The 27,504-nt window shown below is 43.0% G+C and overlaps 1 protein-coding gene across 1 annotated transcript in view; it reads right to left on the bottom strand.

The window, feature by feature from the left end:
• The window catches only part of EXOSC8 (exosome component 8), a 28,764-nt gene that overhangs the window by 710 nt on the left and 550 nt on the right, over positions 1-27,504 (bottom strand). The window contains exons 2-10 of the mRNA XM_056561945.1: positions 24,599-24,635; positions 21,803-21,866; positions 18,090-18,163; positions 17,581-17,626; positions 14,530-14,635; positions 12,370-12,415; positions 8,397-8,493; positions 6,772-6,892; positions 4,489-4,595 (exon numbers count right to left, since the gene is read on the bottom strand). Of these exons, the coding sequence (XP_056417920.1) occupies positions 4,489-4,595; positions 6,772-6,892; positions 8,397-8,493; positions 12,370-12,415; positions 14,530-14,635; positions 17,581-17,626; positions 18,090-18,163; positions 21,803-21,866; positions 24,599-24,635 (698 nt within the window). The remainder of the gene's footprint in view (positions 1-4,488; positions 4,596-6,771; positions 6,893-8,396; positions 8,494-12,369; positions 12,416-14,529; positions 14,636-17,580; positions 17,627-18,089; positions 18,164-21,802; positions 21,867-24,598; positions 24,636-27,504) is intronic.

Here is a 27,504-nt window from a genome sequence, read left to right as displayed (position 1 = left end):
GCGCAGCCGAGACGTCACGACCCATGCACGCAGCGTTCGGAACTAAATACTTTGAACGCTGGAGCTGCGGAGTACCTCTTTAAAGGGGCGATAAGAGTTGGAGCACAGACATTCCAACCAATGGTGCTCTTGAGGTGGAAATTTGGGATCCTTTGACTACAATCTACCCACTGAATTAAAGTGTCATTAGAAAAAAAATAATTCACATGTCACTCAGAATGTTCAGACCCCCACAAATCAGTAGAATGACCCAAAGAGTGTGGTTGAGTGCTTCATTTCTTGACTTCACAAGACAAGTCCAATAGACTTCTAATAGAGCTCGTCCTGAGCAGCGAGACAGAAATGATGGTAAATGTCAGGCTATGCTCCCACAAATAAGATAGACCCACTATCTGGAACAGTGCAGCGAGTGGCACAAAACTGTAAAAACGGATTTAATATGCCAGAAAACTGGTGTACATGCTTTAATAAATTCCACTCAGTTATATACCTGTGTGTTACTAAATGTACATTATATATATTGTGATTATATCAGATTATAAATCCAGCTCCTGGAGTTTTCCTACACAAATGTATGTACTAAATGTGTTACTTTATCCCTGTAATATGGTCTTTTAAAAAATTATGTAACTTATAAGGGATTTAACCCCTTAAGGACCAGGCCAATTTTATTTTTGCATTTTCGTTTTTTCCTCCTCGCCTTCTAAAAATCATAACACTTTTATATTTCCATACACAGACCCATATGAGGGCTTGTTTTTTGCGTCACCAATTGTACTTTGTAATGACATCCCTTATTTTACCATAAAATGTACCGCACAACCAAACAAATATTATTTATGTGGGAAAATTGAAGAGAGAACCGCAATTTAGCAAATATTGGAAGGTTTTGTTTTCACGCTGTACACTTTACGGTAAAAATGACGTTTTCTTTATTCTGTGGGTTAATGTGATTAAAATGATACCCATGTTATATGCTTTTCTATAATTGTACCGCTTAAAAAAAAAACTCTATTAACAATATTTGTAAGTTTAAAATTGCCCATTTTTGACCACCTATAACTTTCTCATTTTTCCGTATATGGGGCGGTATGAGAGCAAGTTTTTTGCGCCGTGATCTGTAGTTTTTATCGGTACCACTTTTGCTTAGGTTTTACTTTTTTGGGGGGAATAAAATGTGACAAAAATGCAACAATTTTGGATTTATAAAAAAAAAAAAGTTACGTTTACGCCGTTCACCGTATGGGATAATTAACAATATATTTTGATAGTTCAGACTTGTGCACGTGGCGATATCAAATATGTTTATTAATAATTTTAAAAAATTACGCTTTTTTGGGGAGTAAAAAAGGAAACGGATGATTTACGTTTTTATTGGGGGAGGGGATTTTAAAAAATGTTTTCTTTTTAAAATTTACACTTTTATAGCAATCATTTGATTGCTAATACTGTTCAGTGCTATGCATAGGGCATATCACGGATCAGTATTATCAGCTATGTTCTGCTCTGGTCTTCTTGTTCTCAGACAAGAGCAGAAGACGCCGGGAGAAAGACTGAGGCAGGTGAGGGGACCTCTGTCCGCCATTATGGATGATTGAATTCCTGTGGCAGCGCTGCGGGTGATCAGATCATCCATTTAAAGTACCTCACTGCTGCAGATGCCGTGATCTGTATTGATCACAGCATCTGAGGGGTTAATGGCAGACATCCGTGCAATCCCGGATGTCCACCATTACCGGTGGGTCCCTGGCTGCTGATAGCAGCCAGAACTGCCACCCATGTCGTGGACACCGGTCCGGTGTGCGCGGTCATGGCGGAGCGTAAATGTACGTTATGGTGCATTAAGTACCACGGCACCATGACGTACATTTATGTCCATTGTCGTTAAAGGAATGCCATCATACATACAGCAGCATGAGCGCTGTACCCATGTATCTCCCATAAAGATGAATGGCGGGTGTGTGCCGACCCCTGATCTGTGCATGAGGAGAGCCGAAGTGCTATACAAAAGATGCCAGCGGTCAGACACTTATACCCTTTGGTTTGGATAGGGGGTACATTGTCCTACATGAGACTTCTCTTTTAAGGATTGCTATTCCAACCCTTTTAAAGAGAGTCTGTCACCAACAATGCCCTGGTCTTCTATTGTTCTTTAGGCATCATTGAAAAGCACATCCAGTAAATAGAGCACTTACATGAAGATTGTCATTTACCACAGGAGCCATGTATGCCTTCTATTTACACCTGCTGTAGCAGTACCTATGGCTTACAAACATTTTTGTAATCAGAACATGAATCCTTTTAGGTTGCTTTAAAGGAAAACTGTCATCCCATTCACCCACATGAAACCCAATACACTGGTTATAGTGCGGGTGATCAGGAGACCGATGCGGGGTCTCTGACTAACATACGTACCTGCAGCCCTCTAAAGGTCCGCTTCTTTCTTTGGCGAATTGCGCACTGGAGGTGGTGAGTGAATTTGAATATTTGTGGCACTGGAGGTGGGCCCGCTGAGTGAATTTGAATATTTATGTGGTGCTGGTCACGTGAGCAAATTTACAAAAACCCAGGGCACAAGATCCCTTTAGGGACAACTCCCTTAAAAATTTAACTTTTATTAAGTAAATTGCAAAACTCTCAAAGTGACAAAAGGGTTAAGACATTCAGTGTCACAAGACCAGAGGTAAACATAATGGGGGATAGACCCCTAGTCTTTAGTATATGGGGAACTTCAGTTTCCCTTATTACTGGACAACTGTGACACACATTAAAACCACTGAAATCTGCCCCCTCTACTAGCCCCGTCCTCAGGAATAAGGGCAAACATCACGTGAGCGCTTACGTAACCATGAATAGTCAAGTTAAGGCTGCATTCACAACACGTTTTTCCAATACAGTTCCCATATACGTTTCCAATGTGAAAACCGTATGCATTGACTCTCCATTGAAAACCGTATGCCAAAAGATGCATCCGGTTGTGTCCGTTTTGCCAATTTTTTTTTCCCATACCCACGGTTTTTTGGTCCAGGTGAAAAACCGTATTAAACCGTATACATTATTATTATTTTTTTTTACATGGGAGCCAATGGGAACTGTAAAGTTTTTGACTTTGCACACTTTTTTTGGGGGGGGGGGGGATCTCAATCAAACAAGTGAAACTTTATTCATAATGGAGTGAAAAGGTCAACGTATACGTTTTTTTTCTTAAAAAGACGAATACAACCGGGTATAATTTTTCAAACCGTATACGGTTTAAAATTTGTACACGTTTTGATAGTTTTGTCAGGTTTTGAGAAATCAGTTCTTCATCAAAAACCTGATGGGGAACTGCATTGCAAAAACGTGGTGTGCATGCAACCTTACCCGGCAGGCCCACCTCCAGTGCGCAATTTGCTAAAGAAAGAAGCGGATCTTCAGAGGGACCAGGCACCAGACAGAAGGTATGTATATAAGTGAGAGACCACGCATCGGTCTCCTGTTCACCCGCACTATAACTCTGTGTATTGGGTTTAGTGTGGGTGAACGCAAATCAAACTTACAGGGCTATAAGGATCTATGGCTTGGCTTAGGTTGGATTGGACCCTTTTAAGGTTGTTATTTGTCTCACATAATCCAGAGTTCTGGATAGAAATGACAAAAGCCTAATGTGTATAGTATCCTTTCATCTGTACACAGTGTTAGGTGTTCATCAAAAATTCCAGGTTGACATGCACCTTATGTTACCTGGGACATCTATAGTGAGTGTTAAAGGGGTTATCCAAGAAAAAACTTTTTATATATATTAAAAACGTCTATTAAAAAAATCTTAATCCTTTCAGTACTTATGAGCTGCTGAAGTTGAGTTGTTCTTTTCTGTCTAAGTGCTCTCTGACACCTGTCTCGGGAACCGCCAAGGTTAGAAGCAAATCCCCATAGCAAACTTCTTCTACTCCTTATTGAAAGGATTAAGATTTTTTTTAATAGAAGTAATTTACAAATCAGTTTAACTTTCTGGAGCCAGTTGATATATAAAAAAAATATTATTAGTTTTTTTCCTGGAATACCCCTTTAATCTTATACAGCTTTAGAATTTAGAGAGGCATTCCCTTCTAAAGAATGTTATCTCCTATTCACAGGATAGGGAGTGCTGACCACACATGCATGGTGTGCACCATTTATTCTCCAGATTAGTAAAGGTCTGACCCAGTGTTTCCCAACCAGAGTGCCTCCAGCTGTTGCAAAACTACAACTCCCAGTTTGCCCGGACAGCCGAAGGCTGTCCGGGCATGCTGGGAGTTGTAGTTTTGCAACAGCTGGAGACACCCGGGTTGGGAATCACTGCATCTCTTAAAATTCCACTTAATAGGAATTGGATTGAGTCCTTCCTTAGATTTCTCAATACATCAGAATTCACTTCAGGCTTTGGCTAAATAAAATCAAATAAAGCACTACCCCCAAACCGTTGTGTGTTAAACCCCACCTAGTAGTCTGCTTAACCTTTCCCATTACCTGGTTTCCGAATAGTACATAACTTTCCATCCTCTTCTGTCACAACAGTCAGAAGTCCTGTAGCTAAACTTTCTTCTTCATCTGTTGGATCCACAATAATGTACTTGCTGTAAATGAAAGAATCCAGATGGGGTTGGTCTCATATGAATGTATATCAACGTTATGAATGAAAACAACCCCCATAATTAAAAGGAGTACTCCAGAATAGGAAAATTGTCCTCCATACTGCCAGCAGTAAAAAAAATAAAGAGGTACATACCTTCCTTCGCTTCCCCCGGTGCCTTCGGTAACCTGCTCCGGTCTCCGCCGCGATCCTCTTCCTTGTTGCCGGTGGTCGGCGAGTCATACTGCTCTCAGCCAATCACCGGCCAAAGCGACGTTTTCCTCCTCGGCACACTGCCGCTCAGCCTATCGCCGGCCAAGTCGGGACTTCGCTGTGGTCGGTGATTGGCTGAGCGCAGTATGACTCGGCAACCAGGAAGAGGATCCAGGCAGAGACCGGAGCGGGTTACCGAGGGAAGCAATGGAAGGTATGTACATCTATTTTTTTTTTTTTTTTTACTGCTGGCAGTATGGAGGACAATTTTCCTATTCTGGAGTAGTCCTTTAAGGCAAAAAGAAAAATGCAAATCCACATGGTATATGGATCTGTTCACATAAAATGCGAGAATTTGAGTCACATGGGTCAAAGCATTACCAGAACTGCATGTTTTGGGGGGTGTTCCTGGTATGAAGAGGTTATTATCTACCAAAAGTGGTAAAGAACGGACAACTGGGGAAAAACAGCAACACAGTTATATATGTTGAAGACCCATTGGCTCTGATTTACTAAGAGTGTTGTGTAGGTTTCTTTGTTTGTTTTAATTCCCTACGGTATTTACTAAGGTTTCCCTACATTTTGCACGTTTCCCACTTATTTATTATTTTTTTTTTTTTCACATGTTCTGATTGGTCGGGTTTTCCTCAGCTGAAATCCACCACATTTTCTGTGGAAACCTTAGTAAATATGTTGGGTTTTTGTGAAAATGTCAGGAACACGCCCCTTTTCACGATGACCATGCCCCTTTTTCGGGTTTTCACAGTAAAATGGAGAGTTAGTCAGGTTTTTTCCATTCTGGCGCAATGTGCCAGAATCTGGTGCACAACCGGACAAAACATGTCGGGTTTGCAATAGTAAATGAGGACCATTGTTTGTCAATAAGCTAAGCTATCTGGTGTAATCCCATTGATGAGCAAATTGTTGATAAAGTTCCTGCTGGTTATGATAGGAAAGTGTCAATACCCAGAGCATTGGAGTGGACATGTTGACCCTGTTCACCTACAATGGCCATTGGAGCAGCAGGACTGAACCATGGAGCAATGGAAGATGGCCCTGTCTAATAAATCCTGTTTCCTCTTTAATGATCTGGATGGCCGGGTGCATGTGCATCACCTACGGGGAAGAAATGGCTCCAGGAGGCTATATGGAGAGAAGGCAAGCTGGAAAAGGCGCACTCTTCATCTACACTCCTTGGGAAAAGTGTCATGCCCCTGAATTATACGATATGGTGCCCTTTTAAACCTTAGTGTCATTAATACAAACTTTTTACAAGTCATCTAGCCAGCCCGGTCAAAGACCCATGTGTATCGGCGTTAGTGGACTTGGCCAAGAGCCTTGAGCAATATTAAAGGGGTATTCCAGCCAAAGACATCTTATCCCTTATCTAAAGGATACCTGATCACAGGGGGGACCCACCACATTCTATGTGGGGCTGCTGCTCCCGTCTCGGAAACCTGTGTTTCCCGGCACTGGAGATGTGACGCCATTCATGTCTATGGGAGGGGGAGTGACGGCCGCAACGCCCCCTCCCATAGACGTGAACAGAGGGCGTGGCATGGCATGACGTCACGTCTCTAGTCCCGGAAACACACAGGTTTCGGAGACTGAAGCAGCAGCCCAGCATAGAATGCAGGTGCTGCATGGAGATTGCGGAGGTACCAGCGGCGAGCCCCCCCAATCAGACATCTTATTCCCTATCTTTGGATGGGGAATAAGATGTCTTTAAAAAGGTATTCCAGCCAAAGTCGATTGAGTCCATTGGTGACATTTTAGACCCATTGGCTCACAGAACACTCATAGCAATAGTATAAACTTTGCCTATACCAAGGTTACTTTTTTGTCTCAGTGTCTAAACGTTCAAAGTATTTATTTTTTATTTTTTTTGTAGTAGGGGTCCAGTTGTATCAAAGACCTCTGCACAAAAACCCCAGGTTTTTTTTATTAATTGGATGGCAGATACTCACTCATCAAATACAGCAAACGATGTAGACACTGGTTGTTTCAGGACATTCAGAGGACTTTTAGACGATAACTGGACTTGCGCTAGGCCCGTTTCTTCACTTATTTTAACAGATGGCAATCGGACTGTGCAAAGAGAGACCAACAACAGTCAGCAAATACGAATCCTGTTTATTATGTCTGTGCATCTATTTAATCCTACATTATGAAGATGTGACATATGTCCTGAGCACACTGCAAGGTTTGTTCTAGGGATCGACCGATTATTATCGGCCGATATTCACGATTTTGGACATTATCGGTATCGGCAATTACCTTGCCGATAATGCCCCGCCTCCACGGCCAGAGACCGATGCCTTCGGCTATCTCCGGCTCTGCCATAGCGCTGGATTGAGGGGGCATGTTGGCCGCCGCTTCGTGCGATGGTCGACACATGCTACCCCCCCCCGCTATCTGAAACTTATCCCCTAAGTTAAGTTTTTCAGAGCTGGACTACTCCTTTAAGTCTAGTGCAGGCCTGAGAGGGGCATAGCAAGACTGGTGTCCTCTTTTGATCCCCGTCATGCATCATCCTAGTTTATCTGTTTTATTACCCAGAGCAGTACTTCCCAACCAGTGTGCCTCCAGCTGTTGCAAAACTACAACTCCCAGCATGCCTGGACAGCCTTTGGCTGTCCGGGCATGCTGGGAGTTGTAGTTTTGCAATAGTTGGAGGCACACTGGTTGGGAAGCACTGACCCAGAAATACTTTATTTCTATTTGAGACATTTATATCCGCAGACTATAACATGATTAAAAAGCAGATTAACGTTGTAAATACATTGCATTTTTTTTTATCTCTTACTGGTTCCAGTACTTAGTTACAATCTCCACCCAGTCCACAGACCATAGTCCCCTACGTAAAAGCTTATGATGCAATGTTATCTGCTCCACTGCATTCTGGGAGACCTAGTGAAGTGTTAAGCATATAGGACACAGTAATATATAGAAAACTAAAGTAGTAAAGACACTAAGCAGAGAACAGAGTCTGAATTGGTGTAAGGCGAGTTCAAGTAAAAAGAAAGAATTCTGCGGTGGCGCTGCCTTGGTAGATTCACATACAAAGTCAAGTCCGAGTAACAATGTATTTTTATTAACACATGAAACTTTCACAGGGAAAAGCAAGACGCGTTTCGAGGGTAAACTCCCTCTTTCTCAATTGCATAAGGACCTTTTAACTCGGACTCGACTTTGCATGTAAAACTACCAAGGCAGCGCAGAATTCTTTCTTTTTACCTGAACTCGCCTGGCTTACTACTGACCCCCAAGAAAAGACCGGTCATCCCTGCAGACTGAAGCCCGTGATTCCACATCGAAACCCCGGATTTAAAGGGGTAATACGCATGACCCCAAGGTTCACATAAGGCGAGCATAATTCCTATTATAGGGCTCTTGGGACACTTAGCCCACAGAATTAGGCGAGGCGCTGTCCTCAATTTGTTTCCGCCTTTATCCCTTTTAAATCCGTGTAAGACATGTAAAGTGTCACAGTTATTGATGCTATATATATATATATATATATATATATATATATATATATATATAGAGTAAATTGGTGTTGGACATACAATGAGTCATCTATATAGCTTACCGTTCCTTAAAGCAGCTACCAATGCACAGACACAGGCATCAAGGAGGTTCCCATCATAATCCAGACATATAAGATCACAATACAAAACCCACGCTAACTACAAAAGAAATATATACAAAATGGTTATAACTGAACCATACACGGCACGTCCTGTATGACTATCTCACTTCTTTGTTCACCATCACTATTTACACTTGTTCACAGAGAAGGTAAATAGGCTGTGTCTCCAGTGGAAAGAAAACTGAAGATTTCCAGTAGAATCTATGGTATATGTGATTGCGGGGGTCCGATCACCGAGACCGCCTGCATTCGCCTGAATGGGCATCTTCAATAGACAGTGCATGGGGCGTGTGCATGGTGGGGAGAGCTTGGGCCCTGTTCTGGAGATCATTATAGAGTACCTGTCACCAAATAAAACTTTTAATATAATGTTCCTTGTGTAATTAGCAGACACTTTCCCATTGACTTGCTTTTAAAATTCTCAACATAAATATGTTTAAAATGTAATATAAAAAACGGCCACTAGGTGGCTCTGTTCTATTCCCTGCTGCAATTAATACAGTGAGTTTGGTCTCCTCCTGGCCTGGCAGGAGACCAAATTCAGGAAGTGTTTCTCTGCATTGAGCTTGATTGGCCGCTGCACAGATCCTCACTGAAAGCTGCAAAGAGCCTGAGGTTTTCTATTCCTCACAGCACTGCAACCATGTGAGGGCGGAAGTGGTCCCCCAGCAGGCTTCAGTGATGTCATGCCTGCTGGGAAATGCCCACTTTCTCCTGCTGGGAGATTGCACTATGTGAGCAAGAAGGTAGGTAAGATACAGAAAATTTTAAAGCTCTCAATTTTTTTTTAATTTTTTTTTAAGGGTGGGAGTAGTGTTAGGCTAAGTTTCTGCAGTAGTGATGGAAAAAAATGCATTTAACAAAATTGATAACATTTTTATTAATTTTTAAACAGGGATCAATTTATGTGGGCGGGCAGGACACTAGAAATGTAGCAGACAATAATAAAAATTTTGTGTGTGTGTGTTTTTCACTTTTTTTTCCCATGATGGGAGTAGTAGTACCTGTACTTCTGACAGCTGTTGAGATCCTCCTGTATAATGTATAGATGCGGCCGCTCTTCTATGGTCTCCTGCACTGACGTATATATACACATATTCATATTTCCTACAGAGAGTTGCGATTGGCTGGAACCATCTGGCCAATCACAGCTTTCTGTGGGAAATATGAATAGGTGTATATATACAGGGGGACCATAGAAGAGCGTCCGGCCGCATCTATACATTATACTGGAGGATCGCAACGGGTGTCAGAAGTACAAGTACTACTACTCCCATCATGGAACAGTGTTTCATGCTGTGAGTAGTAGTACTACCTAAAAATTTTTTTTTTAAAAAGTTAAAAAAAACACACACACACACACACACACTACATTTTTATTATTGTCAGCTACATTTTTAGTGCCCTGCCCGTCAACATAAATTGAACCATTTAAAAAATTTATAAAAATTTCGTTATAATTTTTTTTTCCGTTAGATACAATTTTCTTCATCACTACTGTATCTTTTTTATTTTTTTAAAGGTACCCTACAAAATGTTATTCAAAAAGGTATCTCCATCACTCCATCAGACAGGATTGGGAGGAGCAGCAGCTAGTGAGTCTTACTGTAAGTGGTAGGTGGGGCTAACTGGGCGTCACTGTGGCCGCCGCGGGATTTGCGGGACCCGCAGGTATAGCGCCTGACCATCCACGCGTTTTTGTTTGGGTATCCCGCAGAATCCCAATCCAGGCCTCTCTCTCACACCATTTACTTATTAAAAATGGAACAGATCAACAGCACTTAAAGGAGTACTCCCGTGGAAAACTTTTTTTTTTTTTAATCAACTGGTGCCCGAAAGTTAAACAGATTTGTAAATCACTTCTATTAAAAAAAATCTTAATCCTTCCAGTACTTTTTAGAAGCTGTATACTAAAGAGAAATCCAAAAAAGAAATGCATTTCCTCTGATGTCATGACCACAGTACTCTCTGCTGACCTCTGCTGTCCATTTTAGGAACTGCCCAGAGCAGAGGAAAATCCCCATAGCAAACATATGCTGCTCTGGACAGTTCTTAAAATGGACAGCAGAGGTCAGTAGAGAGCACTGTGGTCATGACATCAGAGGAAATGCATTTCTTTTTTGGATTTCTCTTTAGGATACAGCCCCTAAAAAGTACTGGAAGGATTAAGATTTTTTAATAGAAGTGATTTACAAATCTGTTTAACTTTCGGGCACCAGTTGATTAAAAAAAAAAATAAAAAAAAAATAAAAAGTTTTCCACAGGAGTACCCCTTTAACCCCTTAAGGACTCAGACAATTAAATTTTTACGTTTTCATTTTTTCCTCCTCGCCTACTAAAAATCATAACTCTTTTATATTTTCATCCACAGACTAGTATGAGGGCTTGTTTTTTGCCCGACCAGTTGTCCTTTGTAATGACATCACTCATTATATCATAAAATGTATGGCGCAACCAAAAAACACTATTTTTGTGGGGAAATTAAAACGAAAAACGCAATTTTGCTAATTTTGGAAGGTTTTGTTTTCACGCCGTACAATTTATGGTAAAAATGACGTGTGTTCTTTATTCTGAGGGTCAATACGATTAAAATGATACCCATTATTATATACTTTTATATTATTGTTGCGCTTAAAAAAAATCACAAACTTTTTAACCAAATTAGTACGTTTATAATCCCTTTATTTTGATGACCTCTAACTTTTTTATTTTTCCGTATAAGTGGCGGTATGGGGGCTCATTTTTTGCGCCATGATCTGTACTTTTTTTTGATACCACATTTGCATATAAAAAACTTTTAATACATTTTTTATAATTTTTTTTTTTAATAAAATGTATTAAAAAAGTAGGAATTTTGGACTTTTTTTTTTTTCGTTCACGCCGTTCACCGTACGGGATCATTAACATTTTATTTTAATAGTTCGGACATTTACGCACGCGGCGATACCAAATATGTCTATAAAAAATGTTTTTTACGCTTTTTGGGGGTAAAATAGGAAAAAACGGACGTTTTACTTTTTTATAGGGGGAGGGGATTTTTCATTTTTTTTTACACTTGAATAGTCCCCATAGGGGACTATTCATAGCAATACCATGATTGCTAATACTGATCTGTTCTATGTATAGGACATAGAACAGATCAGTATAATCGGTCATCTCCTGCTCTGGTCTGCTCGATCACAGACCAGAGCAGGAGACGCCGGGAGCCGCACGGAGGAAGGAGAGGGGACCTCCGTGCGGCGTTATGAATGATCGGATCCCCGCAGCAGCGCTGCGGGCGATCCGATCGTTCATTTAAATCGCGAACTGCCGCAGATGCCGGGATCTGTATTGATCCCGGCACCTGAGGGGTTAATGGCGGACGCCCGCGAGATCGCGGGCGTCGGCCATTGCCGGCGGGTCCCTGGCTGCGATCAGCAGCCGGGATCAGCCGCGCATGACACGGGCATCGCTCCGATGCCCGCGGTTATGCACAGGACGTAAATGTACGTCCTGGTGCGTTAAGTACCACCTCACCAGGACGTACATTTACGTCCTGCGTCCTTAAGGGGTTAAACCCATTTTCTTTGCAGGATTTTTACTGCATTGTTTTACAAGCTCTGGGAAAATTCTGCCGGAAAGGTTCAAGTTTAGTTTTTATTTCCTTTCCCCCCCCCCCCTTATTCCTAGGTTTAGCGTTCCTCTATGACAGTGGTCTCCAACCTGCGGACCTCCAGATGTTGCAAAACTATAATTCCCAGCATGCCCGGACAGCCAACGGCTGTCCGGGCATGCTGGGAGTTCTAGTTTTGCAACATCTGGAGGTCCGCAGGTTGGAGACCACTGCTCTATGATCTTTCATTGCAGCAAATACTAAATACAATATGGAACATACACAAATGTTATATATAAAATAGGAATGGAATATCCATACTTTGCCTTTTGTAATGCACAGGTCTTCTTTCTGTATTATCTGTGAACTAAACATATGAAGTGACAGTCAGTTATGGATCATCTTATGTTTATCTGGTTCCAGTGTATAGGGGGGTTTACGATTAGAGTGCATTTAGGCTACAGAAGCTCCCTACAAAATCAATCAGCGTTAGGACCACATGGACCTGCGCCATCACCATTGACAGTAATGCAGTCCACATAGAATTCCACCGAATGAGCGAACATGGTGGAAAATTCCTCAGTGTGAATAGCTTAACAGAAAATCCATCCACACCAATGTTTTCTTCATGAAATTGAATTTCTGAGTTGAATTCTCGGAAATTCTGTAGTGTAAATGGAACCTTATAATCACCGATGGAAGATCAATTACATAGGTCATTTATGTCTGTGGTCCGACCTCTAGGAACCTCTGCTGATGCCTAGTAGGCTTTTTCCTAAATTGCACCTGTTCTGGTGGACATTTAGTAGAGATGAGCGAACTTACAGTAAATTCGATTCGTCACGAACTTCTCAGCTCGGCAGTTGATGACTTATCCTGCGTAAATTAGTTCAGCTCCAGTGGGCTGGAAAAGGTGGATACATTCCTAGGAAAGAGTCTCCTAGGACTGTATCCACCTTTTCCAGCCCACCGGAGCACCGGAAAGCTGAACTAATTTATGCAACAAAAGTCATCAACTGCCGAGCCGAGAAGTTCGAAACAAATCGAATTTACTGTAAGTTCGCTCATCTCTAACATTTAGGCCAGGGTAAAAAAAAAATATGGCCAAAAATGTGCATAAAACACGGGCGGACATTCTGCACATTTCCAACGGGTGCTAGGATTGCTCATAAATTTGCTGTCTCATAGATGGCAATGCATTTCCAAGCTTAGTAAGCAGAAAGAATACACATGTCCTGTCTTTCTACAGAAGACGGACTCGGGATTTCCGCAACAGGAACATCTGCCCCCGTGTGCACAGTGCTGCAGAATCTCATTGAAATGAATGGGACTCTGCTGCAGCAGAATTTTCGAGGAATATTCCCACAGAATTACGCTCTGAAATTCCGCTGTGTGAACATCAGAGCTGTGGAGTCTGGTCGGACGAAATTTTGGGTACCTGGAGTCAGAGTCGGCAAACAATGAACCGACTCCTACTAAATTTAGATTGGAATAAAAAAAAAGCAAGTTTAAATGTCCCAATTCACAAAAAGTTATAATTAATGACTTAATGATTACTGTAAGAATAAAGACCAATGCATGCAGTGCCTCACGTAACCGCAAAACGAACACGTTAAGTGACCGTGAAGAAGCTTTTCATGTGCTTCACTATATGGCTCGCAACGCACAATTAGGAGCGGCAATACTTATACTTTCCATAGTGTTGTGTTCTGCTGTTACAGGGAACCCATGGGTAACCCAGCCTCTCACTGATAAGGGATTAAGTAAATATGTTTTTTGTAGGACTAGAGACACTTGTATAAGTGAAGGGAATGGAGAGTCAATAGTTCAAGACTGAAGCTGTAAACCATTGGAAAAACTGCTGCCATTCAGCTAAGGCTATAAAAACTTGTAAACTCCGATTGTTAGCTTAAACTTTAAACATGACTATGAGATTATACTAGGGAAATCATGTTTATAATAAATGCCCCTTCCTGGATCCTCCCACTGCCCTATCTTCAGCAGCAGATCAGCACACAAAAAGGAGAAGGCAGCAGCTTCTGCCCAACTACCTCTCTCTGCTAGAAGAGCTTAGAAGAACTTGGTGGAACAGCTTCTTGGATTCAACTATAAGTGTTTATAAATTCATTTGCAAATTAATACAGACGAGTCGGAGTCGGAAGTACAAAAAACTGCAGAGTTGGAGTCATAACATTTATCTACCGACTCAACAGCACTGATGAACATAGCCTTAGGGTAAATGCACTCAATGCAGACATGGACTTTTTCCTATAGATCTGATATAACACTGACAAATTACAACATCTTCTAACCTCAGATGGAAATGAGAAATCTGCTTTCACCTACAGAACACTCGGCATATATCATTTCCTTTTTACCTGAATTTTCTATTTCATCCATTATAAAGTAAACATATTCACAACTCAATGAGAACAAAGATCTAAACATATACATTTTACTATAACAATGAATTCTTCTTACTTTTCAATGACCTCAGCTATGAACTGGCTGGCGACCTGTGCCTCTTCTCCCGGCGGTCCAGGCCGAAAACGCGAAGAACATAGCGGTGTCAGATCGACATTAGGTACTAAAAACAAGATTGTGTTAGGCTTCTTTCACACTAGCAAATTACTCTGTTTAGCAAGTTGAGTCGCTAGTTCCATCCTAAAATCAGCTGTCACCGGCAGTAACCAAATCCTATACGTCCGTTAGAAAATCATATATCAATTATATATAATACATCAATAAAATCAATTATAGTCTATGGGATTTTTCTAATATCCGTTTTAATCCATTATAGTCCGTTATTGATAACGGACGTCATTTTGTGACGGAAGATAGTACGGAAGAAAATAGTTCAATAGCGCCTCTGTGCGTGAAACTAGTTGCCGCCCCCTGCCTGTTCCATCACAAGCTCCCTGTGTACCTGTGTGTTTGTCATGCTGTAAACCAAATAAAGCCTGAATACTGCTGCTGATTTTCTGGTGAATGCGTTATCCATTTCTGCATCTCTGCATATTGGTTTTGTCACATTTCCTGTTACAAGTTTTCTTGATAAGAGCACCACCAATCTAGCTACTTCTGTTACACACAGTTACACATGCTGTATGCCCGGTCTTTAATATACAGGCTGTCTCTATAATCAGTGTTAGCGGTGCTGGACATTTTTTCTATGTGCCCTTGACACTTCTTGACACTGCTTGAAAAAGACTAGGAGAGCCTAGTCGAAACGTCGCTTGCTGTGAAAACACTTCTTATGGATTAAATCACAATTTTTTTCACTTTAATTGTGTATTGCTGCAAGAATATATATATATATATATATATAAATAAAAACACACACACATATGTGATGTGTTGTAAGAATTAACCCCTTAAGGACCCATGGCCTCTAACAACATCCGGGACCCGTGGCTAAAGTGAAAGTAAACTAATGCCGGTTAGCTCAGGGAGCTGTTCGAAATCGCGGCATCCCACACAGCTTACAGGACAGCCGGAGGGTCCCTACCTGCCTCCATGTTGTCCGATCGCCGAATGATTGCTCAGTGGCTGAGATCCAGGCATGAGCAGTCAAGCAGCAGAATCATTGATCAATGGTTTTCTATGAGAAACCATTGATCACTGTAATAGATCAGTGTGTGCAGTGTTATAGCCCCCTATGGGAGCTATAACACTGCAAAAAAAAAGTGAATTAAGATAATTTAACCCCTTCCCTAATAAAAGTTTGAATCACCCCCCTTTTCCCATTTAAAAAAAAACAACAGTGTAAATAAAAATAAACATATATGGTATCGCCGCATGCGGAAATGTCCGAACTATAAAAATATAGTTATTTAAAGTGCACAGTCAATGGCGTACGCGCAAAAAAAATTCCAAAGTCCAAAATAGTGCATTTTTGGTCACTTTTTATATCATGAAAAAATGATCAATAAGTCCTATCAATGCAAAAATGGTACCTCTAAAAACTTCAGATTATGACGCAAAAAATGAGCCCTCATACCACCCCATACGCGGAAAAATAAAAAGTTATAGGGGTCAGAAGATGACAATTTTAAACGTATAAATTTTCCTGCATGTAGTTATGATTTTTTCCAGAAGTGCAACAAAATCAAACCTATATAAGGAGGGTATCATTTTAATTATATGGACCTACAGAATAAAGATAAGGTGTCATTTTTACTGAAAAATGTACTGTGTAGAAACAGAAGCCCCCAAAAGTTACAAAATGGTGTTTTTTTTTCTATTGTCTCACAATTTTTTTTCTGTTTCGCTAAGGCTGGGCGGTATACCGGTTCATACCGAATACCGAAATTTTTGTGCTGCACGATATGAATTTTAACCCATACCGCAATACCGGTTTGGCCCCTCCCCCCTCGGGAATGAATTATCAACCCAGCTCTGCGCTGTCCCCACATCGGGGAACTACTCACGTCACCCCCGAGCGCTGCCCCCAAATTAATTATCAGCCCAGTGCTGCCCCCATCGGGGTAAATACTCACGTCACCCGCAAGGGCTGTCCTCCTCGTCCTCCCATTTGTTGCGGCCGCCGGTGCTGACACTCTATACCAGTGGTCTACAACCTGCGGACCTCCAGATGTTGCAAAACTACAAATCTCAGCATGCCCGGACAGCTGTTGGCTGTCCGGGCATGCTGGGAGTTGTAGCTTTGCAACATCTGGAGGTCTGCAGGTTGAAGACCACTGCTCTATACTGTGCGGTATCCCTATGCCCGGGCTGCAAAAAATAAACAAAATAAACTTTAACTCACCTCCCGTTGGTCCGGTACTGGCCTCACCTGCTTCTTGGGGACAGGAACGTCAAGTCAGACAGCCGTCAGCCTATCACCAGCCGCAGCGATGTTCCGCCTCGGCCGGGGATAGGCTGAGCGCACTGTCATGTAAGAAGCTGGCCAGAGCTCGTTACATGACGGCCAGGGCGGGACATCGCTGCGCCCGGTGATAAGCTGATGGCATTCCGACGTTCCCGTCCCCAGCGTAAGGCCGACATCTGAACATGCGTTAGTTTATTTTGTTTACCTTTTGCAGCCCGGGCATAGGGATACCGCACAGTATAGAGTGCCAGCGCCACCCGCCGCAACAAACAGGAGGACAAGGAGGGCAGCGCTTGAGGGTGACATGTGAGTATTTACCCCGATGGGGACAGCGCTGGGCTGATAATTTGGGGGGGGGGGGGGAGGAGGAGGAAATACCGTTATATACCGTGGAACTGCCAAAAGTTACAAAAATACCGCGATACACATATTTGGTCATACTGCCCAGCCCTACATTTCTGGGTAAAATGACTGATGTCATTACAAAGTAGAATTGGTGGCGCAAAAAATAAGCCATTATATGGATTTTTAGGTGCAAAATTGAAAGAGTTATGATTTTTTTTAAAGGTAAAGAGGAGAAAACAAAAATGCAAAAACAGAAAACCCCCGGGTCCTTAAGGGGTTAATTCATAATATAAAACTAATTATTTGTCATTAAAACTCAAACAATTCCCGAGAGCAGCATTTCCTAATTTACTGACCAATATATCCTTTGTTGGGGAAATCTGTTGGAGGGGCTGTAAATTCCTAAAATAAAAGCAAATAAAATCCAATGAGTTCATGTAGTTTATGAATCAGCAAGTAAATAGACTCCTAATAAAGAGGAGGAGGACTGCTTAGTGTGTACAATTAGAGATTAGCGAACTTACAGTAAATTCGATTCGTCACAAACTTCTCGGCTCGGCAGTTGATGACTTATCCTGCATAAATTAGTTCAGCTTTCAGGTGCTCCGGTGGGCTGGAAAAGGTGGATACAGTCCTAGGAAAGAGTCTCCTAGGACTGTATCCACCTTTTCCAGCCCACCGGAGCACCTGAAGGCTGAACTAATTTATGCAGGAAAAGTCATAAACTGCCGAGCCGAGAAGTTTGTGAGGAATCGAATTTACTGTAAGTTTGCTCATCTCTATGTACAATGCAGACAATTACAGTACAGTCAGAACATGTCCTTCCAGCTTCAGAGGTCTGTGAGCCGCACTTCATAGGACTTACCGCTTTAATGCCGCACATTACTGTGCAGTTCCCAAGCTTTACTAGGGCCGAACCATCTGCGGTGGTAATAGACCCTGTAAGAAGATGACAGATCAGCTCATTTCATTGGTGAAATAACAAAGAAATTACATAGAAAACAAAGTAATAGACATTGCTGTGACCTCCGATGTTTCACATTCTCATGAATATTGAAAATAAATGGTTGAGATGGATTCTTCATCTCCTAAGTGACAGATCCTGGTCACCCGGCTATATTGCTGGGAAATCATGGATTAACCCTTTAAGTTTATGGAGTTGAAGCAGATAGTGAAAGGAAAGGTTACAGGGTTTATCAGTAGAAATGACCTGTATACATGAACACAGAGAAAAGGTGAATATAGGGACAGTAACGCCGTGCAGGGGGCACTAAAACGTACAGACTAAAGGACGTTCATATAAGGTAGATAGATGTTATAAGCTTCATGTCATCACAATAATGGAATTTATTACTGCTGTTCAGGAACCATCTGTATCCAATATCAAAGCACAAAGACTTTCATGTGTGGAGCACAAAGTTGGGCTTTTCAGTAATTAGATAATATAGGATCTGACAGGTTCCATTAAAGGGGTACTCCGCAGCTCAGCGTTTGGAACAAACTGTTCCGAACACTGGAGCTGGCATCTCATGATGTCATAGCCCCGCCCCCTCAATGCAAGTCTATGGGAGGGGGCGTGGTAGCCGTCACTCCCCCTCCCATAGACTTGCATTGAGGGGGCGGGGCTATGACGTCACGAGATGCCAGCTCCAGTGTTTGGAACAGTTATTTCCAAACACTGAGCAGAGGACTACCCCTTTAACCCCTTAAGGACGCAGGACATAAATGTACGTCCTGGTGAGGTGGTACTTAACACACCAGGACGTACATTTACGTCCTGTGCATAACCGCGGGCATCGGAGCGATGCCCGTGTCATGCGCGGCTGATCCCGGCTGCTGATTGTAGCCAGGGACCCGCCGGCAATGGCCGACGCCCGCAATCTCGCGGGCGTCCGCCATTAACCCCTCAGGTGCCGGGATCAATACAGATCCCGGCATCTGCGGCAGTTCGCGATTTAAATGAACGATCGGATCGCCCGCAGCGCTGGTGCGGGGATCCGATCATTCAGAACGCCGGACGGAGGTCCCCTCTCCTTCCTCCGTCCGGCTCCCGGCGTCTCCTGCTCTGGTCTGTGATCGAGCAGACCAGAACAGAAGATGACCGATAACACTGATCTGTTCTATGTCCTATACATAGAACAGATCAGTATTAGCAATCATGGTATTGCTATGAATAGTCCCCTATGGGGACTATTCAAGTGTGAAAAAAAATGTAAAAAAAATGTAAAAGTAAAAAAAAAGTGAAAAATCCCCTCCCCCAATAAAAAAGTAAAACGTCCGTTTTTTCCTATTTTACCCCCAAAAAGCGTAAAAAAATTTTTTTATAGACATATTTGGTATCGCCGAGAACATAAATGTCCGAACTATTAAAATAAAATGTTAATGATCCCGTACGGTGAACGGCATGAACGGAAAAAAAAAAAGTCCAAAATTCCTACTTTTTTAATACATTTTATTAAAAAAAAATTATTAAAAATGTATTAAAAGTTTTTTATATGCAAATGTGGTATAAAAAAAAAGTACAGATCATGGCGCAAAAAATGAGCCCCCATACCGCCGCTTATACGGAAAAATAAAAAAGTTAGAGGCCATCAAAATAAAGGGATTATAAACGTACTAATTTGGTTAAAAAGTTTGTGATTTTTTTTAAGAGCAACAATAATATAAAAATATATCATAATGGGTATCATTTTAATCGTATTGACCCTCAGAATAAAGAACACATGTCATTTTTACCATAAATTGTACGGCGTGAAAACAAAACCTTCCAAAATTATCAAAATTGCGTTTTTCGTTTTAATTTCCCCACAAAAATAGTGTATTTTGGTTGCGCCATACATTTTATGATATAATGAGTTATGTCATTACAAAGGACAACTGGTCACGCAAAAAACAAGCCCTCATACTAGTCTGTGGATGAAAATATAAAAGAGTTATGATTTTTAGAAGGCGAGGAGGAAAAAATGAAAACGTAAAAATTAAATTGTCTGAGTCCTTAAGGCCAAAATGGGCTGAGTCCTTAAGGGGTTAAAGGGGTATTCCAGGAAAAAACTTTTTTTTTTATATATATATATCAACTGGCTCCAGAAAGTTAAACAGATTTGTAAATAACTTCTATAAAAAATCTTAATCCTTCCAATAAGTATCAGCTGCTGAAGTTGAGGTCTGTATGTTTTGTAGGTGGGAGGATTAGCTGCCTCCAAACGTGCTAGAAGAAGAATTTAAAGGGGTACTCCAGTGAAAAAAATGTTTCTTTTAAATCAACTGGTGCCAGAAAGTTAAACATATTTGTAAATTACTTCTATTAAAAAATCTTAATCCTTCCAGTACTTATTAGCTGCTGAATGCTACAGAGGAAATTCCTTTCTTTTTGGAACACTGATGACATCACGAGCACAGTGCTATCTGCTGACATCTCTGTCCATTTTAGCAACCGTGCATAGTAGATGTATGCTAAGGGCAGCATGGTGGCTCAGTGGTTAGCACTGCTGCCCTGCAGTGCTGGGGCCTTGGGTTCAAATCCCACTAAGGACAACAATAAATAAAGAGTTATTATTATTATAATGACGTCAGCAAAGAGCACTGTGCTCGTGATGTCATCAGAGAGAATTCCAAAAAGAAAAGAATTTCCTCTGTAGTATTCAGCAGCTAATAAGTACAGGAAGGATTAAGATTTTTTAATAGAAGTCATCTACAAATCTGTTTAACTTTCTGGCACCAGTTGATTTAAAAGAAAAAAGGTTTTCACCGGAGTAACCCTTTAAGGGGTTATCCAGGAAAAAACGTTTTTTTTATATATATCAACTGGCTCCAGAAAGCTAAACAGATTAATCCTTTCAGTACTTATGAGCTGCTGAAGTTGAGTTGTTCTTTTCTGTCTAAGTGCTCTCTGATGACACCTGTCTCAGGAACTGTCCACAGTAGAAGCAAATCCCATTCTTTGGATAGGGGATAAGATGTCTTGGGGCGGAGTATCCCTTTAAGAATCCCAGAGGTCGGACGTGATGTCCTAGCTATATTCATTACTATGGGACATGGATATTTCCCTTTAAACCAGACTTTGGAGGGTAAACTAAACTGCTTCTGCTTTATGAAGCTGACTTTGGTGACCGGATGGAGTAGCTGCCATCCCCAGTATCAAGGCATTTTCACATAACAGAAATTCCATTGCAGCAGAACCCCGTTGATTTCAATGGGATTCTGCTGCAAGGTGCATAGAAAAGAATCTTTGTAGTGGAAACATATGCTGCAGAAAACCCAATTCTGGCCTGTGCTGAATGAACTTGACATGTCAATCCTTTCTGTGGAATCCTCTCAGAAACGCATCACCATCTATACAAATGGCACATTTCCGAGTGGATGGACATTCTGCAAATATTCCACCCTCACAGTCTGCTCACCAAACTAGATCCTTTATTTGGGGTATTGACTATAGAGACATCCCCCAATATTCTTCTTTTATTAGAAGCTGGGAGCAATGAGTCCTATTACTTATTTTTCCACTGCTCATCTAAAACATTACAGAAAGAATACAAGCGGCTACGTTTTATAACTAAACTATACAACTCTAATACTTACCAACATTTATTGTGGTTGTCCTAAATTCACTCAGACCTCGTCCATCTGGCCGACAATTCTGCTTCTGTAAAACAATACAGTGAATAATATGGTTAATTCTTCAGTATGTTATAAATACTGTGGATCTGATCATTGACATTCAGCAAAGTCTGCCATAGCAAGGATGCCGACAAACTAAGGGGGACGCAGCGTTAAAGTGTCCCTCTCATTTCACATGACAAAAGTTTCTTGAGGGGGACAGACCTCTTTGGGGAATGATTAGACCGAGTTGTGAAATTATTCTTTAAGGGTGTGTTCCCACAGGGCGTATACGCAGCGTATTTGACGCCCTGCAGCAGTGGGAAATACGCTGCGTATCCCTTGCTCACTATACACACAGGGCTTTCTGGCAGCAGCCCTATGTGTGCAGTGAGTTTTGGAGGCGGAGCTGCACATCACAGGCACACCGGCACACGGCCCCGCCTCCAAAACTCACTGCACACATAGGGCTGCCGCCGGAAAGCCCTGTGTGTATAGTGAGCAAGGAATACGCAGCGCATTTCCCGCTGCTGCCATAAATTTTGCGCAGCGTCAAATACGCTACGTATACGCCAGTTGGGAACGCACCCTAAAGGGGTACTCCGGAGCTAAGACATCTTATCCCCTATCCAAAGGATAGGGGATAAGATGCCTGATCTCGGGGGTCCCGCCGCTGGGGACCCCCGTGATCTTTCACACAGCACCCTGTTACCATCAGCCTCCGAAGCATTTTCGCTCCGGACCTGATGTCTGCCGATTACGGGGCCAGAGTATTGTGATGTGTGACGTCACGCTCTGCCCCCTCAATGCAAGCCTATGGGAGGGGGCATGACAGCTGTCACACACCCTCCCATAGGCTTGCATTGAGGGGGCGGAGCATGACATCAGATACGGTGACCGTATCTCCAAAATCTTCTGGCACTGCAAGATTATCAGGGTTTTATTGGAGTTTTGTATTGTCTTAAAGTGTTCCTGTCATATTAAATAGATATTTCTGAGATGTCTTGGAGACATGTAAAAAGTTTTGATTTCTCGGCGTCTGGCTGCTGAGACCATCACCGGTCACGAGAGCCAGCAGGAGAAGTGCGCAGCTGAGTACTTTCTCCCAATCTCTCACCTCCCTGTAGGAGACGGATTCTTTAGGTCTATGAAATCCATCTCCTGCAGCGAGGAGACAGGGACAGAAGCACTCAGCTAAGTGCTTCACCCTGTTTATTCTAGAGATTATCGGAGGTCTCACCACACAGATCCGGAGCGATCAACACTGTTCACTGGTCACATGTCTTTATAACCTGTGAAATGTTTTTGTTTTTTAAAATGCAGTCACACTTCATTCTGATGATTGGTGAAGGTCCCAGAGGTAACCTACATATTATGTCATTGCATAATAATATGTCAATCTTTAACACTTTGTGATTTCTAATCTACATCCATTTTGGATTTTAGTCTATCCTAAAACAATTGTGGGGCACGCTGAAAATGATTTTCCTTCCAATCTGCTTAGACGAGGAAAAAAGAGCAGCTGCCAGGCATGCTGCAGCGACAGGATCCACTTTAAAAACTCCAAGTTCGTAGCCCACTGCTAAAGAACGTGGTCTACAAAATGGCCAGTAGTCCCATAGACTTTAATGGGACTTCCGGAAAATTGAGTTGTGTTTTAAAAGGGGTTATCCAGACGAAGACATCTTATCCCCTATCCAGAGGATAGGGGATGAGATGTCTGATTGCGGGGGGCCCGCTGCTGAAACCCCCCCACGATCTCTGTGCAGCACCTGCTTTCTATGCGGGGCTGTGTCTCCAGTCTCTGAAAGCTCTTTCTTTCCGGGACTGGAGATGTGGAGATGATGGGGGGCTGCGGCGATATGTGGGCAGAGGATGGGGGGCTGCGGCGGTATGCGGGCAGAGGATGGGGGGCTGCGGCGGTATGCGGGCAGAGGATGGGGGGCTGCGGCGGTATGCGGGCAGAGGATGGGGGGCTGCGGCGGAATGTGGGCAGAGGATGGGGGGCTGCGGCGGTATGTGGGCAGAGGATGGGGGGCTGCGGCGGTATGTGGGCAGAGGATGGGGGGCTGCGGCGGTATGTGGGCAGAGGATGGGGGGCTGCGGCGGTATGTGGGCAGAGGATGGGGGGCTGCGGCGGTATGTGGGCAGAGGATGGGGGGCTGCGGCGGTATGTGGGCAGAGGATGGGGGGCTGCGGCGGTATGTGGGCAGAGGATGGGGGGCTGCGGCGGTATGTGGGCAGAGGATGGGGGGCTGCGGCGGTATGTGGGCAGAGGATGGGGGCTGCGGCGGTATGTGGGCAGAGGATGGGGGCTGCGGCGGTATGTGGGCAGAGGATGGGGGGAGGCGGTCATGTGGCAACTGTGGTGGTTAGACTCAGGACCCCAGGACAGGCAGGGGGAGAGAAGCGGGCGGCGGTCTCTGGCTCGGCAAAGGCCACTGCAGTTCATTGATTTAAAGCGCCCGCTTTAAATCATTGATCTGCAACGGCTTCTGCGCCGCTGGGGGGGGTTGAAATAGCCGATAACTTATACCGGAATATCGGTTTAAGTTATCGGCTATCGGCCTGAAAGGTGACGGATAATCGGTATCGGCCCTAAAAAAAAAAAATCGATATTGCTCGATCCCTACTAGCGACCCCTCTGAGCATATCGTGTCCACGGAGTTGTGAGTCCCAGTGGTTCAAGGGACCAAAGTGACTGAGGACAATCTCTGACCAACACTATGGAACATGTCGGGGCTGCGTAAACTACATAACAGAATACATTTTACTTACTAGAAACTTCCTGTAATATTCTAGAGGTTCCACTGCTCTGTTAGAAACAAGATAACAAGGAGGTTATAAAATGACATTACTGCAGGAGATGTTATCTTATATAGTAATAAGGAAAATAATAAAAATTAAGGGTGTATACCCCTCTTTGACATCTATAGCATATCCCCAGAATGTACTAAAAATGTCTAAGAGATGCGGCTCCCACCTATACCTAGAATACGTGGTTGTGATGACCGTAAACAGTAGGTACTGTAGTTTTACACAGTTTACACAAGTGTAAGTTACATAATAACATCACAGCACCACAAGTTAGACTTTTTCCGTAATTAGTGAGTTACAGAAACAACGCAAATCCTATTCACCTCAATGGAAGTTACATACATTTCGGATTCCTGACCACCTTTGGCCGCCAAAGCCATGCTTGATGGAGCTACGGATCCTTGTTAGAGCAGTGCTTTCCAACCAGGGTGACTTCAGCTGTTGCAAAACTACAACTCCCAGCATGCCCGGACAGCCAAAGGCTGTCCGGGCATGCTGGGAGTTGTAGTTTTGAAACAGCTGGAGGCACCCTGGTTCGAAAGCACTGCTCTAACAAGGATCCCTAGCTTCATCAAGCATGGCTTTGGCGGCCAAAGGTGGTCAGGAATCCGAAAGGCAATAGCTGGAGGCCTCCTGGTTAGAAAACACTGTTCTAGCGACATAGCATATCCTAGGCTGGGTTGGGAATGCTCCATACAGTAAAAATCTTTTCCTCCAAAATCAATGATCTGATTACCGGAAAATTTTAGGAAGTATATAAAAAAAAAAAAGCGTGTATGGGTAAAGAAACTGTAGGTAGATGGGTGCATTTGAGTATTCCTGTCAATACAAAAAGATTAAAATAAACTTTTGACACGTCACAGAAACATGTCTAAAGTCTTAAAGGGGTATTCCAGGAAAAATTATTATTATTATTATTTTTTTTTATATCAACTGACTCCAGAAAGTTAAACAGATTTGTAAATTACTTCTATTAAAAAAATCTTAATCCTTTCAATAATTATCAGCTGTTGAAGTTGAGTTGTTGTTTTCTGTCTGACAACAGTGCTCTCTGCTGACATCTCTGCCTGTCTCGGGAACGGCACAGAGTAGAAGAGGTTTGCTATGGGGATTTGCTTCTAAACTGGGCGGTTCTCGAGACAGGTGTCATCAGAGAGCACTTAGACAGAAAAGAACAACTCAACTTCAGCAGCTCATAAGTACTGAAAGGATTCAGATTTTTTTTAATAGAAGTAATTTACAAATCGGTTTAACTTCCTGGAGCCAGTTGATATATATATATATTAAAAAAAAAAAATTCCTGGATAACCCCTTTAAACTGTCGCGGTCTCGGTGTTGAGACCCCCTGCTCCCCCCCACTGATCAGCAGAAGCAGAGGTAGAACGCTTCACTCCCCAGCTGACTGCGATCTCAGTCCTGCAGCCTAAATCTATAGGACTGTCCTTGTGGTTCGCTGCAAATCAGGGAGTAAAGCGCGCTACTGTGTTCTTCTCCCAGCTCATTCTACTGATCGGTAGGGTTCTCAGCCCTGAGACCCCGACTGATCAAAACCTTTGACATATCCTGTCTTTCTTGAAATAACAGGCATTCTTTAACGGGGTACTCTGCCCCTAGACATGTTATCCCCTACCCAAAGGATAGGGTATAAGATGTCTGATCCCGGGGTTCCCTGCTGGGACTCCAAAACACCGCCCCCACCCCCTGCTGCAATCTCCGGTGCACGGAGCGAATTCTGCTCCGTGCCAGGTGACGGACGACCACAGCTGTCGCGCCCCCTTAATTCATGTCTAAGGAGGCGTGATGGCAACATACTAGTCCTCAATCCCCTCCCATAGACATGAATGGAGGGGGCATAGCAGACATCACAAACATAGAAGCCCTAAGTTTAAAGGGGTACTCCGCTGCCCTGCTTCCGGAGCTCCGCTCCCCAGCGTCCGGAAGTTTATTGTTCCGAACACTGTGTGCGGGCTTACGTGTTCAGGGCCACTCCTCGTGAAGTCACGCCCACCTCGTCGCGCCCCCTTCCCATAGACTTTCGTTGAGGGGGCAGGCGTGACATCACGAGGGTTGCGGCCCTGAACACGGAAGCCTGCACACAGCGTTCGGAACAATAAACTTCCGGACGCTGGGGAGCGGAGCTCCGGAAGCAGGGCAGCGGAGTACCCCTTTAACTGAGATCAGGGGATAAGATGTCTTGGGCCAGAGTTCCTCTTTAAAGTGGTGCCCCATTCCCCAGCTTTCGGAAGATTTCATTCCAAACACTGGGAGCGGGCTTCGCGGGTCAATGTAAGTCTATGGGAGGGGGGTGTGATGGCCCTCATGTTCACTCCCATAGCCTTGCATTGAGGGGGAGGGACGGGACATCATGAGGGGCGTGCTGTGATCTCACAAGGGGCGTTACAACCCCCAAAGCCCGCTCTCAGCATTCGAGACTAAATGTTCAGAAAGCTGGGGAGTGGAGAACCCCTTTAAGAACAGCTGTGACAACTATCAGGCAGCTTAGAGCCCGTTCACACTGCCCGCTGAAAGGAGAGCTCTGTTGGCCACTTCATCTGAAGGACGGCGAAAAATTATACTGCATGTCCCATTTTATTTTCTCAGCTCAGGTCCTGTAAAAATACAGACACCCGACAGGGGCAAGTCAATGGGATCCATGGGGACCTAGCGGTGTCATTTGTTTACCTCCAGTGATTGGCTGCAGCGTCACATGAACATCGTTACACCATGAGAAAAGCCGCAGATTTTGTTTTTTCAGGTCATTATATATATATATATATATATATATATATATATATATATATATATATATATATAATTTTTTATAATTTTTTCTTCAAAATTCCACAAAAAATTTAATAAAAAAAACA

The sequence above is a fragment of the Hyla sarda genome, chromosome 2 (assembly GCF_029499605.1).
Source record: "Hyla sarda isolate aHylSar1 chromosome 2, aHylSar1.hap1, whole genome shotgun sequence".
Lineage (NCBI taxonomy): Eukaryota > Metazoa > Chordata > Amphibia > Anura > Hylidae > Hyla > Hyla sarda.
Note: the sequence above shows the minus strand (reverse complement) of the source record. Positions and strands in the feature narration are given on the sequence as shown.